Source organism: Mytilus trossulus, chromosome 13 (assembly GCF_036588685.1).
Source record: "Mytilus trossulus isolate FHL-02 chromosome 13, PNRI_Mtr1.1.1.hap1, whole genome shotgun sequence".
Taxonomy (NCBI): Eukaryota; Metazoa; Mollusca; class Bivalvia; order Mytilida; family Mytilidae; genus Mytilus; species Mytilus trossulus.
In genome coordinates this window covers 46,771,098-46,786,624 of record NC_086385.1, presented here as the reverse complement: position 1 = coordinate 46,786,624, position 15,527 = coordinate 46,771,098, and the positions used below count along the sequence as shown (strand labels likewise).

The following is a 15,527-nucleotide window of genomic DNA, read 5'->3' as shown; positions in this document are numbered from 1 at the left end:
CTTGTTTATGTTTGTTACAAGATTATGCTCCAAAGATTGTCACATGATCATGGCCCTTGTTTATGTTTGTTTCAAGATTATGGTCCAAAGATTGTCACATGATCATGGTCCTTGTTTATGTTTGTTTCAAGATTATGGTCCTTTTTTAAAGATTGCCACATGATCATGGTCCTTCTTTATGTTTGTTACAAGATTATGGTCCACATGATTATCTTTATTAAACTTGTCAAAGCATTCTGGTCATTGTTTTACTTTCCAATCGATTTGGATTCTAAACCACATGATTTTAGTCCTTATTAAAGTTTAACACACAATTATGGTCCTTTTCTAAATTTGTCATATTACAATCTGCCCTTCATTTATCAAAATTATTTTTTGGGTTTTAAGATTGATCACTCATGATTCTGTGTGGTCTTTGTTCACTCAATACTTGACCTGCTGTTGTGAAGTATGTAAATATAATGATGGTGATGAAACACAGTGAATTCTTGTTATTTTTCGCTGATCACACATATGTTAACTTGCAGATATAATATCATTTTTCTACCCACCTTTGAACTCAACTAGAACAAATATAAAATAACATCAACATCAACATGTACAAATAATAAAACAGTTACCCAAATAGGCTCCTGACAAAATGAATAAAAACAAGATTTTACAATATGAACTTCTATCAAACAAGGTTAATAATGTTCAGATTTTAAATAATATTTGTTTCCTCTTCCCATTTTAAAAATCCTGTCCTTATTTTCTAATAAAATGTGAAGATTTTTGTCAGGTTTAGCATTCACAATGTTTCTCTTTCAGCTTATTTCTTTGTAGTTGAGACAAAACTATGATCATTCTACACTATTTTTTTTACAATAGAACAGTTTCAAAAAATGTTGTACAATGAAGCTCGTCTATGATGAAAATTAGTCTTCATGAATGTATATAAGGTAAAACAATGAATTTTTAAAAACTATGTTACAGACTTGTGAAAGGGAAACAAATATTATTTTACAAAGTTACAATGGTAAAAAATAAATAATGAATTATTTAAAAGTACATGCATTGAATATTTTGGGTCATTTGTAAATTCTAAATAGACCTAAAATGAAGTAAGCATGCTGCATGTGCTACTCCTTAAATCATCATAATAAAAAAAATAGACATTATTTTAACATCTCAGACTAGACACTGACTATATCATAATTGTATATACAATCAATAGCACAGTACTATAATATAATTATAGTGAAAAAACACTCATCAATTTCAAGTCTCTTGAATTTTTGATAGAAAAGGCTAAAAAGCTCTGAAAGAGCACTGTTGTCACCCTGCAGTAACTTATAAAAGCAAATGTTACCTTTCCAGTTGATGACGGGCCCTCTGAGTCATCTTCGCTAGGGGCCAATGATCCTGGCATGGTCCCTGAAGCCTCTAATCTATGACTGCTCTGAGCACGTCCAAAGTTTGGAGTTGTTTTGGCAGTGGACAAACTATTTGCTAATAGGAGAAAAAATAAAATGTAAAGAGAAATTTCCCTATGTTGTTGAAAGCATAAAACATGTTAAATAAAATATAGACTAAGAGATTGGTCAAATAATTAGTATCCATTTCATTTATTTGTAAAAAACTATGTACACCAAATGAGAAACAGCCAATACAATTGAGAATAAAATCAACATCAAATAATCAACAAAACTGACAAATTTAAAAAAAACCAACAACTTTGCATTGACTATAGGGTACTCAACTCCTACTTGAAAGAAATCATCCATTGCCAAAAATTCTAAAACTGGAGACAAAGTTGGTACATTGAAAATTAAATAATCTTACTCTCAATATGATAACACAACAGGAATCCAATCAATTATTCTCAAATTCTCAATTCTCATAGATTTAAAAATTGGCATATATATCCAACATTTAATTCTACATCTATAGTAAACCAAAGATTTAAATATGGCTTTTTGATTTTTTCCTTCAATTTTTTTTCAAAAAAGGCATATGGATTCAATGTCTGGACTAAAGATTTATGCAGTGCAGAAATTGACAAAACTTGGTGTGAATGTTAAAGATAGAAAGAAGTTTTACAGGACACAACAACTTATAGACTTCTATTATCAGGTGAACAGGTCAATATTATTATCAGATGACTGGATCAATATGTTATGACTTCTTCTATCAGGTGACTGGTCCAATCTGCTTTGACTACTCTTATCAGGAAGCTATATTGTGTAAGGATTATTTTAAGGTGAGGTCAAAGATGTAGTTTCACATGATTATAATAATACCTAGGTAATTAACCCAAAATATTGTTACAATTTTGAGTCAAACCAACTTGAAATTGCTAACTTCCTAATCATTTGCTGGTGTACATCAAGGATTTTTTGGGGTTGGGGCCAGGCACGCAAAAGAGTTTTCAGTGATACATGTAAAAAGTCTTTGCATAAATTTATGAAATATGAAGCTTCATTAATATGATTAAGGGTATCCCCTGACACCCATCCCCTAAATCTGTCTCTGCTTTGGTCTACAGTGAATGGTTGTCTCATTGGCAGTCATATCACAACTATTATGCATACTTTGTATAGAATATCAAATTCAAATATTATAATGTTTTATCTGCTCCAATTTGCATTTTTTTTTTCAATTTGGTACCAAAAATAACAGCATAATACTTTTTTAGTAATAACTGCTTAATACAGCACATTATTATTAGGCTGGTTTTATTGAGAGCACTGGTTTCAATATGAACAGAACTGCACATGCTGATAATTCTTGCCAGCTGCTTAAATAGTTATAGCTGAGTTATACATATATGTTGCTAGTTTTTGAGAAAATGGCCTTATTATAAATAACTCTCTCTAATTTGTTAATGCCACCATGGCTGTCTGGATAAAACAACACAGGTCTTTATATTCTGCAATGTTCAACATGTTCAACACATGTCCTTTGGTTGAAGCAAATGCCAAAACCCTAAAGCATTATTTTGCCAAACTTAAAAAAAAATGGTACCCTGTATCCATGAAAATAAATGGAGCCATAATAAGATAATCTCAAGTGTTCTAAGCTTTATACATTCTATGTGCTGAATCTCAGGCAAATAAACCTCTTTCTATATAAATTGAAATAAGTGGGATTTCTTACCAATCCAAATAACCCAATGAACATGCGTAACCCAGAGAAAATCAGGATAATATATAGGATTCTAAAAAATGTCCAGGACCATCACTGTTAAGGGGGTTTCCCTACAACATAGACAACATGTGTGACTCCAAAGTTTCTGAGCCCTTGGTTATTAACTTTTTTCAGTATTCAGGGTAAAAAATGTGTTCTTGAAACTCCAAATCCAGTATTTAGATTTTCAAGTCTGGAGTGCAAATTAAGTGTTCTGCCACAGTTCTGGATATTTTTATGACCGTCAGTTCTTTTGGAACCTAGATACTTTAGGTAATTAAACAAAGGTTAGAGTTAACTTGTATTTTCCCTCCGATATAGCTGGCAATAGACTTATCTCAACTTTAAGTGTTTCCATTTATAAGTCTTGTGATGTGAGAACATTCCTGTGTGCCATGCCAATTTTTTAACTGTGACATGCCTTTTAGGGAAATCTGTCTTTTCCTTTTCCACTTCCAGAAATAGGAAGCATAAAAAATGGTTCACTATCAGAAAAATTGAGTCCAACAGCTTTTTATTGTTATTCTTGCCAATTGTCAATCACAAATGATTATCCAAATTTGGTATTAATAAAATTACAAGAGGATTATACATGAACATGACGAATGAGACTTATTTTATTTATACCTAAATATTTTTTTATGTAGAATCTAAAAAATTATTGGTAACTGCATAGTGTTTATTACAAAATGAGAAACGTCATCTCAACAGACTATATTGGTAACTAAAATATTCTAAAATTCTGAGATTGAAAATATTTTTAACCATGAACATTTTTAACCAATGAACTATTTTTTGTTTTTAAATATGCTTGATGTAACTCATTTGAATCTAGATTCACCAGGGGACAACACTACCACAGTCGTAACAAGTCATGCTAAACAAGACATATTCTATAAACATGATAAATAGACAGTAGAATGCATAAGTTAGAAACAAAGATGGGAAGCAAGAATTTCTCAGTTAGAAAGAAAAAATCTAAAAAGTTGTGATTTTTCCTTCTAATTTGTAAGTCAAATTCAGGTATCACCGTAAACCAACTTATTTTCGTGGATACTTAATTAGTTTTAATTTCTAACCCATACCAAGATTAAAGCTCTAGTGTACACAATGAAGATCATAACAAGAATTGTGTACCTATTGCTGAACCTCAGGCAGAGGTACATGTTGATTAAGCATTTAACTTTTTCTAGCCTACTTTTGACTGAAATTTCATATTTGTAATTTTCTAATTTTTTTAGATCATGTTGATGGATATAAGCTTAAGGGAAGATCAAAGTTTGACAGTTTTTTTCTATCTTGCAAAAGTTGCCACAAAACATTGGTTCACAGTAGAATCTACTAATTTTAACTACTGTGAACCGACAAATTTTCAAGATCTATTTATTTTCGTGTCTTTCGCGAGTAGTAAAATAAGGCAAAAATAAAAAGTCGTGAATATCATAAGTATGTTATGTATGTAAACTTGAATCTTTCCTCATTGAAAAACATAAAACGAATTTGAAAATCACAAAGTTAAATCGCTGCAAAATGGGTTAGTAAGGGCTAAACGTTAAATAAAGTATCTGCAAAAAATAAAGTGGTTTATGGTATATCTGACTGCATGTACTGATGACAGCGAACTAAAGCGTCGAAAATTAATTTCTATCTCTCGATGACTTTATTCAGATTTTTTTCATTTCTAACTGAGAAATTCTTACTATACTTGTACCATGATTCCATTATTGGGTTGGAGAACCTATTACCTTTGTTGTATTTGTCAAGTCTTACAGCAGTCTGGGATTTGGGAATTTGGGAATTTTTCAGACGTCCTGTAAACAAATATGAATTCTATTCGACAATATATATTTATCATTTTTTAACCTTTTTGTACATGTTGTGTACACATTTATTTTTTCAAACATTAAAATGTATACACAAACATATACCCCAAGCTCCTATGGAGTTTTCAGATTATTTGTATACTTTATTTATATGATTTAACACGAATGTTTAAACCTGATGTTTTCAAAATGAATTCATAAAGATCAGAGGCTCTTGGATTGAAAATGGAAATATTCAAATCTTTAAAGAGTTTGATTTCTCATGAATTTTTTTTTTAAGAAAAGTCCCTTATGCTAGGTAAACTACCTGTAGTTTTAAAAAAAAAATTATATAGGAAATAGCCTTTTCATAAACACTATCTTCTTTTTCTGACAAATAGTTATCAAAGGTACCAGGATTATAATTTAGTACGCCAGGCACGAGTTTCGTCTACATAAGACTTATCAGTGACGCTCATATCAAAATATTTATAAAGCCAAACAAGTACAAAGTTGAAGAGCATTGAGGATCCAAAGTCTCAAAAAGTTGTGCCAAATACGGCTAAGGTTATCTATGCCTGGGATAAGAAAATCCTTAGTTTTTCCGAAAAATTCAAAATTTTGTAAACAGGAATTTAAGAAAGATATAATGTTACTGGTTCCATTTCTTCAAACTATATAAATGATAAACATATTTCAAACAAAAAAATTCTCCATATATATTTTATACGGTATAATCTGAAAACTCCAAACCAACAGATATCACTCTGGGCTGGACACCAGGCTGTGGACCTAGGTCAAAGGTCACAAATTAGTTTTACATTTTCAACTGTAACAAAAAATGGTCCGAGTTAAGAACTGAGGTTTTGGATATAAATAAAAGTAGTAAACTATTTATATGTACATATAACAAATGGCAACACACTATTGTATCAGTTGAAAATCTACTAAACTCAAACACATCTTACAACATACACATTCATAAAACATACAAATTTGATGTATCTAAATTATTCAAAAACTAAATAATGAAACTTTAATTAAATTCTAAACAAGAACATGCCATCTGATTATATCATCTAAGAGACTAAGAAATTCAAATGATAATGAAAATGGTGGTATATAACTGAAATCCCCATGAGGGGCCTCTGTATAGCCAAAAAAAAACCTAGATGATTAAGCAACATGATATTGATTGAACTAGTGCATTAAATCAATGATATTGATATAAATGTTTCGCAACCTATACAGGGAGTTGGGGACAGTTTCAGGAGGAGTTAACTCTTGACAAACATTGATTTAGCTTTGTTTAGATATTTGAAAAGTGAATTTGACTCGTCAAATCAGAGTTTGAACAAAATTCAAATTAAGCATAAAACCCGAAAAAAGGGGTAAATAAATGTTTATTTGCTACAACAATATATTAGTAGAGCAATCACCTTTTGGAAATCTTTTAAAACAAAAGATCCTTTAATATTTTTTAAAGAAAATTTAAAACCTAGTTCCCATAAAATATGTATTCATAAAAAAATAGAGAGAATTTAGACATTTGGATGAGTAATCTTAATTGTTTTCTTCAAAAATAGAAAGGAAACATATACATGTATTCAAAATAACAAATACTATCCCTTAATGTTCTTTTATCATTGCTGAATATTTTAGTTTTCAAAACATAACTGTACCTTGCAAATATTTCCTAGACAACATTAATGAAAATGAAAATGAAACTGTCCCATAACTCCCTCAAGAAATTATCTAGTGGCTTTCACAAAACACAAAAAATACAATCAAATTTAAAACAAAACGTAAAATCTTTATTCAACAGTTGCCTTTAACAAAACACTAAAATATAATTATATAAAAGACAAAACTTACCATTATTATGCAATGCAGGTGCAGAGAACTTTTTCCCGATGTCAGCAAGTGATCGTATGATTGGTAAATGGAATCGACCACTATTGCCGTCCTCGTGGTGTTTTTTCTGATACTGATGGTGATGACGTAAATACAACGTGTCCAGAACTTTATCTTTTAAATTTTCTTCCAGCTGTTTGGCTGCTATTAAGTTATCAACCAGCATGTCTGAAAATAAATTAATCTGGAGATTTAAGGTAGATCAGGTGGCTTCTTCTATAGACCACTTCTTAGGCACGCTTTTTTGGTTAAAAATATTACTGTGGATTCATTTATTTTCATAGGTTCCAATTCTTGGCATGATTTGTTCAATAATAACAGTAACAGTTTAAGAGTTGGAGATATCAGGCTTTTGTTTTTGATTTGGTCAGTTGAACGGTGCTGGTTTTTGTGTGATTCCTGTCATCTTTCTTTATGTATTATCCACCACAAGTCAAGGATCTACACATGTAAAAATATAATTTATGGAGAAAAAGTTTAATTCTGTCAAAAATTGGGTTGAATTTTATAGGACAATGACAAATGACCATTACAAAACAATAACCAATACAAACTTCTTACCAAAAACAAAATGAATGTCATTAGCTTCACAGTCTAACATGACTGTGCCGTTCATGAGGCCACAGCGTAACTCAAACAATGAGTGCAATGATAAGGTGGCAACATGTGGCTTTGACCATCTCTCTCCTCCCTCTTCCACATCTTCTTCAAACTTTATCCATCTGTTTAAAATAAATAAATACAGTTAATTATTTTATGCATTCTCTCCCATGGTCAATTTTTTGCTGACATAGGGTTTTAATAAAAAAAAAAAGGTCTAGTTATGCTATTAAAGTGCATAAGAAAAAAGTAAAGAAGCGGAAAAAAAATATTTTCTAATAAGTAATTGCATATGAAATTTATAGATTATTGTTGATCATCTCGACGAGATTGATTTTCTCGCTTGAGCTGGTACAGCGAAAGTGAGAAAAGCAATCGAGTTGATTTTGAAATGTTTTGAAAGAATTAATCAGGAATTTTCTCAATAACGCAAAAATCAAAAACACATTTAAGTCTAAAATGACAAAATCACAATAATAAATGCACGCAATAATTTCTGAATTTACAGTATTTGGATTTCCTTCTCTACAGGATTGTTTAAATATAACTCAACTTTGTCCTCATTTAAATTGTTTGGGCTTGCATGTCATACATGTCATACATTGTCATATATAATGTACTGTTGTCATACATGTAATACATTGTCAAATATAATGTACTTTTGTCATACACAATGTAAACATATTCAGCTTTAATTGATTTGTGGGTTAAAAATAAACTGACTCAGCAATTTTATTATTTCTTAAAGTGTCTGTCACAATTTTAGGATCCTGTTTCTCAGACATTGTTATGATTGTAATTTGTTACTGTCATTGTATTAGTTTTTTTATCTATTGTTTTGTCATTAATCCAGATGTTTGTTTTTTCCTTTGGAATGTTTCAGGTCATGTCATCTGACTATGGGGTATGGGTATTGCTTATTGTTTAAGGTTGACCTATATGTATACATTTGGTAGTTGGGAAAATCCACATAATTTTAACTCTGTTGGAATGTTGTCTCATTGTTGATCATACAACAGTTCTAATATTATATATGTTGTTTGTTTTAATATTTCTCTCTAATCATGCTAATTGCACAAAAATCAAATTAAAAAAAATTGTGCATCATTGTGCATGTTGTGGATGATTTACAATCTAACTACTGAGGGAGGGTAGGAAAGGGTCCTGATCCCGAAATCCCTGGCTTAAAAACATGAAATCTTGAAATCAAAGGCTTAAAAACACGAAATCAGAGGTCCTGAAATTCCAAAAAAAGAATTCCTGGATCCTGAAAGGGTTAATCCCAAAATCCCAAGCTTAAAAACACCTGATCCTGGAGTCCCAATAAAAGTCCTATCCCATCTCATTACTATCCACAATAAATCCTTGATAAATAGAATACCTAGCAGTTTCTTTCCACTGTGGTTCTTTCCCATCCACAGTAATAAGCTCCTCCAATTCACAAAACAAGTCATGTGACGTATGTTCATCATCATCGTCTTCTCCTAGCAGGAATTGAATTCTCATACGTGGAGGTGTGGTCGCTAAAATATCATTAAAGATAAATTCAGAATGTATAATTAAAGGACCTAGAATTTGTGACCATATGACACCTTGCTCCATTGGAACTTTATATTACTCTATTCAGTGAACATTGATTTGGGGTCAAAAAACACTTTGGCATATAATTTTAAAAGTTAAAATCAAAATGATTTTTTATATTGTGTCATTCTATGTTGTGATGTTATACTATTGTTTCAGGTATGAGTGAAGGTTGGTACCTATTAAAGCATTTAAATCAGATACATTTGTTTGCAAGTCAGGAACATGATGTTCAGTGGTGACTTTTGTTGATGTGGTTCATAAGTGTTTTTTGTTTTTTTTATATAAATTAGACCGCTGGTTTTCCTGTTTGAATGGTTTTACACTAGTAATTTTTGGTGCCCTTTATAGCTTGCTATTTGGTGTGAGCAAGGCTCCATGTTAAAGACAGTACACATTGACCTATTATGGTTTACTTTTATTAGGCCAAAAAAAAAAATAAGTCTGTTTAAGGTTACATCATCAAAATAAATAGGGTAGGTAGGTAGGTATTTCCATTTTATTTTATTCACCATGATTTTGAGTTGTGCGGTCCGTTTTCCGTGGTCTGAGTTGTCCATGGGCAGAGTTTACCCGTATTTTTAATGATTGTATTATTTCCCTTTGTTAGATATTGATTGGAAAAAAATGGCGGTGAATTGTTTATTTCTTCACACAAGTCGCGAATTTCCTTAAAACAGCTATCATATTCATGATTATGAACATTGGGATCTATCAGGCAACACTATGTTCACTTTTAACACAAGTTCAGTTTATTTTTCACTTTACGACGGAAATAAAATGGCTTAGGTTCGGTGCTCAAAATAGGGTCGGTTTGGTAACCATAAACAGACATACATTTTTTTTGGCCTAAGTTGTATCATTGGCACCTATACCACGTACATCTTCTTATATCTATGTAATGACTTACAACTGTTGTCAGTTTCCTCCGCCTTAATTCTCTCAACACCGGTCTTTTTATGTTTGTGGTGACGTCTACGTCGCATCCCATGGTGATGTTTAGGTAACTGTAAACCAATGTATACTGTTTCTTGATGTCTGTGGTCTGGAAAATAGTCAAATAAATTAGTAAGAATGAATAAGAATTAGTACAAAGAAATAACACAACATCACTTTTTTAAAACATGGAAAGGTGATTTTATGAAAAAGGTATGCTGAATTCAAAAACGTACTATAAATCTGCAAAAAATATCATGCCTATAATGTTCATATTACATTGAAATGTCAATATTCAGAATTTATAATTTTTCAGTTTATCTTTCATATTTGCTTCAAGTACAAAACTGCCAAAATAGCCTCATATTTTAAAGATCTAGTCATTACAACTTAGATATATATAAAAGCCAAGGCTTTACCTAAAAAAATATTTAGCTAAGAGATGTACATGTATTCTACATACATGACACATATATGTAGATGCAAAAGTGTGTAAAATATCTTTCTTGGTAAGGCCTTTGCTTATACATGTATATCTAAATCTTCGTAAAATAATTAATATGTCAATTTCTATATGGTTAACAGAATACTTTATGCAATTTCAGGGCCCTCATCAGATATGTCAGAAAGAATTGCTACCACATCTCCCCTTTTCTATGCATGTGTTATTTTGCTTATTTCATAATCATGAAAGTAATTGAAAATATTCCTATACAAGTTAGATGTACAAATTTATAATATTCATCTTGTTAAATGTAAAGAGCTCACTTATTGTTAAATGTGCATAAGATTTACATGCTTTATGCATTGACTTTCATGACATTGTAAAAATAAATGAAATAATTATAACAAATCATTAAAATATCCATGTTAACATAAATGTATTAATATTACAGTCACATTTTTCTTTTACTTTTTATTAATAAAAACTTAAAATTAGAACCCCTCCTGAGAATACATTATCAAATCAGATAAATCTTTAAATTACCCGTAAAGATGAATAATACCATATACAATGTATATAAATGCAGAAATAATTGAATGCATTTATTGTTGCGAACATTGGACACAAATGCATAATTAATTGTTGTAATTACAAGAAATCATCCATACAAATAATGCTTTTGAAATTTAAATGCATCATGTAAAAGTTTTTATTTTTTGGGAAACATAACTTTCCACATTTTTTGAAATTATTTTGGATTATTATTTACATTGATAAATTCACATAGAAACAACACTAGTGAATTCTATCATGTCTGTAGGGAAATCTAATTTTAACCTAAAAATCCAGATTAAGACATTACTATATATGACCAAAGGATGAAGATGACAGACACCCAATAGCCCATCATGCCCATAAAACATAACAGAGAAAAACAAAAAAAATTGTAAGGGTTCCGTGGAACCCAGTTTCTCGCCTACTTTTGCTGTTAATCACACACTAAAGAAAAGTGATGGAAAAAATCAATAAAAATATTCCTCTCGATTCTATCTTTTGATTTTTTAGAAGCTTCTATCCAAATTTGGTAAAATCCAGGATAGTTAAAAAACCTTAAAAATGTCTTAAAAACTTTAACTTCAGACTGTATGTAATGTTAACTGGAAGAAAAACTAAGTCCATTTATAAGTAAAATACGAGAAAAATGAGATTTTTTTTTTTACAAATTTACTTCTGGATACTATCATTCATGTCATTTGACTATCTTATGATTAGAAACATGCTTCTGTCCAAGTTTGGTACAAATCCAGTATAGTTTAAGAAAGTTATTAAAATTTCAAAAACTTTAACCAGAGTGAATATTTGTGGACGCCGCTGCCGACAATCATTGACAATCATACCACATCTTCTTTTTTATACTCACAATTCTAAAACCAACAGTGAACTAACAGGTGCTTTTAATTTTGAAAGCAGATAAGATGTTTTGATGAGTTACCTTTTATATCAGCATCACTGGGCACATGTGCATTGGCAAATGATCCCAAATCCCTGATGGGTAAATTGGGTATAGTGGGCGTATCCATAGGCATGATGAGTTCTATTTATAGATTCAAATTATTTTATCCTCTTCACTGTATTCTTCTTCTATGTTCATTCTGATATTAAATTATTTCTGAAATAGAAAAAAAAAAGCTATGATTTTATTTAAACCAAACATTTACATGATCATCAAGAAATGTAAGTACCAAAAATACAATAAATTATCCCTGCCTACATTTAATACATGTAGCTACACCCTTCAATATTCTGTGTTCTTATTGAGTTTAAGCTCTGCACTTGTTTTCTTTTTTAAATTCTTTCTTGTACAACTATATATTTGACTTTCGAATCCCTTAGCCTATATGTACAGTGAAAACTATATCAACTGTCTGTCAGAAGTTCAGAACTATGGGATCAAAGAATTTATTAGATAACGGATTAGCCATGTTCAAAGATACATGTAACAAAGATGCTGTTATAAAAAGACTTTGTTAAAGAAAGGTTTCACTGTATATAAATGTCTGACATCTATATGACCTTGAAGTCATATAATTAATTTTCTCAACAGCATTGCATCCAAGTGTGTAATAACTATTTCTTTTCTCTCTCCCTATAATCTGAATTACAACACTACACAGCAAAGGATATTTTTGATTGAAATTGTAATGTGAAAACACTACACAGCAATGGATATTTTTGATTGAAATTGTAGTGTGAAAACACTACACAGCAATGGATATTTTTGATTGAACTTGTAGTGTGAAAACAAGAATTCTTTCTGGTACAACTGTATATTTGACTAAAGTTCCAATCCCTTAGCCTATATGTTCAGTCAAAACTATATCAACTGTCTGTCAGAAGTTCAGAACTACATTGTATGGGATCAAAAAATTTGTTAGATAACAGATTAGCCATGTTCAAAAATAAATGTAATCAAGATGCTGTTAGGCAGCAACCATTTGATTTTCTGGGGGGGGGGCTATGGTTTTTTTTCTGGACAAATTATTTTTTTCGCCTGTGGCGAAAAACAATTATTTTTTTTCGCGACAAGTCGAAAACATTTTTTTTCTTTCAATTTTGGCATAACATATAGTGGCAGCTGAGGGTGAAACAAACAATTTTTTTTTCACAGAATCAAAAACAAATTATTTTTTTCTCCAAAAACTGGAAACAAACTTTTTTTTCCAAAAAAAAACATAGCCCCCCCCCAGAAAATCAAATGGTTGCTGCCTTATAAAAAGACTTTGTTAAAGAAAGGTTTCACTGTATATAAATGTCTGACATCTATATGACCTTGAAGTCATATAATTAATTTTCTCAACAGCACTGCATCCAAGTGTGTAGTAACTATTTCTTTTCTCTCTCCCTATAATCTGAATTACAACACTACACAGCAAAGGATATTTTTGATTGAAATTGTAATGTGAAAACAAACAAAAATCTCCATTGTGTGAAAACAGAAAACAGATTATATTCTTAGCCTCTTTTGTACCTGTAAGTCAATGTCTGAATCTCGGTCTGAATGGATAATAAAGTCTTTCAATAAAATTTTGTTATTCATATTATCATTTTATCAATAAACATGATAAAATGGGAAATCAGTGCAGCATTAATTCAAAAGCAAATAACTTGGCATGAAAGGTCAAAAGTTCCGTGTTTATTCCAAGGTAACTATCTTCCCCAAGTAAAAGGTAAACTCAGTGTCTACCGCAACGCAACACTTATCAACTGATCCTTCTCAATTAACGTTTTATCAGATTAATGATCCTTCTAAGAATATATCTGTGTCTTGCCTGCTTCAAAAATATTAAAAGGGACATAATAAATATAACTGTCACTTTTTAGGTCTCAAGTTTTTCAAACTTTTTTTTTTATTGACAAAATCAGGAATATAATTATACTTATAATATTGTATTTTAAGTCCAACCCCAATTTACACTATACATATCTGATAATCATGATAATTTGTGTATGCACCATAGAGCTATTGCAATTTCCAATGTAATATGACCTTACTGTTTTAATCAATTAGCTAGGATCAATTTTATTTCTAATCTGACGGAAGAAATTGGACATTTAAAATATGAGTTCTTAATCATAATATAATGCAACAAAATGATACATTTACAAAATGTATGTGTACTTTATTTATTTTTCAAGTATAAATATATCTTTATTTGCAAAACATACAAAAAACAATTTTGGTTGTGGCAAATACATTGACAAACAAACATAATGAAACATAGTGAAAACTCAACAATATTATAAGAAATATGATAAAAACAGTTACTGTTCTCCTTTCCTCAGTTCTAATGACTCTTTAATAAAAGAAACAACTGCTTTTACATCATTTGGTGTTGATGGATTAAGTATTATCACGAGTTTATCAGTAAAATTAAGTGTATTAAAATTTACATATTTTTGTATATTATATTTTAGAAAGATTTCTCTTATATTTTTATTTATTTTACAGTTGAAGAAAAAATGAAATTCATCGTCTAAGATATTACAACGTTTACATTTTCTTTCATTTCGTGGTATTTTGGTATATCGTCCAGTTTCTATGAAGAGACAATGATCGCTTATTCTAAATTTGGTTAACATTTTTCTTGTCTCTTTACTTATGTGTGATAGGTAGTATTGCATTTGGTTATTGATATTAGATTTAAGAAATTTATATAGATATATTTTATTATTTTCATTTAAGTTATTTATTTTATCATCAATAAGAGTTTGATAATAGTTGATATAACTTTTTTTTAATTGGGGTTTTAACATTTTAGTCTGTTTTAAAGTTTTATTTTCCTCAATAAGTTTAATGTCAATATTTATATCTTGTGACACATTTTTTGCAAAAGTATACCAAGAGTATGTTCCCTTGGTATCTAAACATTTAGTTAATTTAAAGGCTTCATTAAGAAGTGGGTTTAGATTTTCATTATTTAATCTAGATAGGTACATCATAGTTTGGGTTTTTATGAAAGTTTCTAATGGCAAAAGTCCTAGTTCATTTCTAACAGCTAGATTTGTTGAGCTTCTTTTTGTCCCCAGTACTTGTTTCATAAAATGTAGCTGGGTTTTTTCTAAAACAGTTTTATCAATAAAAGTAGATAAATTTTTTTTTAAATCATTATATACAGTATTATAATAGAATTTAGAGACATATTCAGAGAGGTCCCAGGCCTCCCCTTTCCTGTAGAAAATTTGGTTGATTACATAGGGAATACCTGAAGCATGACCAGATCGGCCCCCTACAAGCCAGTCAGTGGGCCCCCACTTATGAAAATTTCTGGATCAGCCACTGGAATCGACAAAAATGAAGATAGATTATTCAATTTCAAGTGCAAATATTCCTAAAAGGAAATTGAATGTAAGTGTTGCATCTCTTTAGGGACAACATCAAAAGTTCAATGAAGGATAAAAAACTTAATTCATATAGTTTTTTCACTCTCTTAACTTGATTTGGGAAAAATTGATTGACCCATATGGATATATATTTGTAAAAATCAATGTCAGATAACCAAATCTTGCAGTAGTTCAACCCC

The 15,527-nt window shown here is 30.3% G+C and overlaps 1 protein-coding gene across 8 annotated transcripts in view; it reads right to left on the bottom strand.

The window, feature by feature from the left end:
* Window positions 1-15,527, bottom strand: part of LOC134693949 (sodium bicarbonate cotransporter 3-like) — a 70,298-nt gene that overhangs the window by 38,286 nt on the left and 16,485 nt on the right. For 7 of the 8 annotated variants that reach the window (XM_063554925.1, XM_063554920.1, XM_063554926.1 and 4 more), the window contains exons 2-8: window positions 11,939-12,115; window positions 9,976-10,110; window positions 8,866-9,007; window positions 7,446-7,606; window positions 6,846-7,052; window positions 4,914-4,979; window positions 1,352-1,491 (exon numbers count right to left, since the gene is read on the bottom strand). In XM_063554925.1, coding sequence (XP_063410995.1) covers window positions 1,352-1,491; window positions 4,914-4,979; window positions 6,846-7,052; window positions 7,446-7,606; window positions 8,866-9,007; window positions 9,976-10,110; window positions 11,939-12,032 — 945 coding nt within the window. In that variant the 5' untranslated portion in view covers window positions 12,033-12,115. The remainder of the gene's footprint in view (window positions 1-1,351; window positions 1,492-4,913; window positions 4,980-6,845; window positions 7,053-7,445; window positions 7,607-8,865; window positions 9,008-9,975; window positions 10,111-11,938; window positions 12,116-15,527) is intronic. The other variant, XM_063554928.1, reaches the window with a different exon arrangement.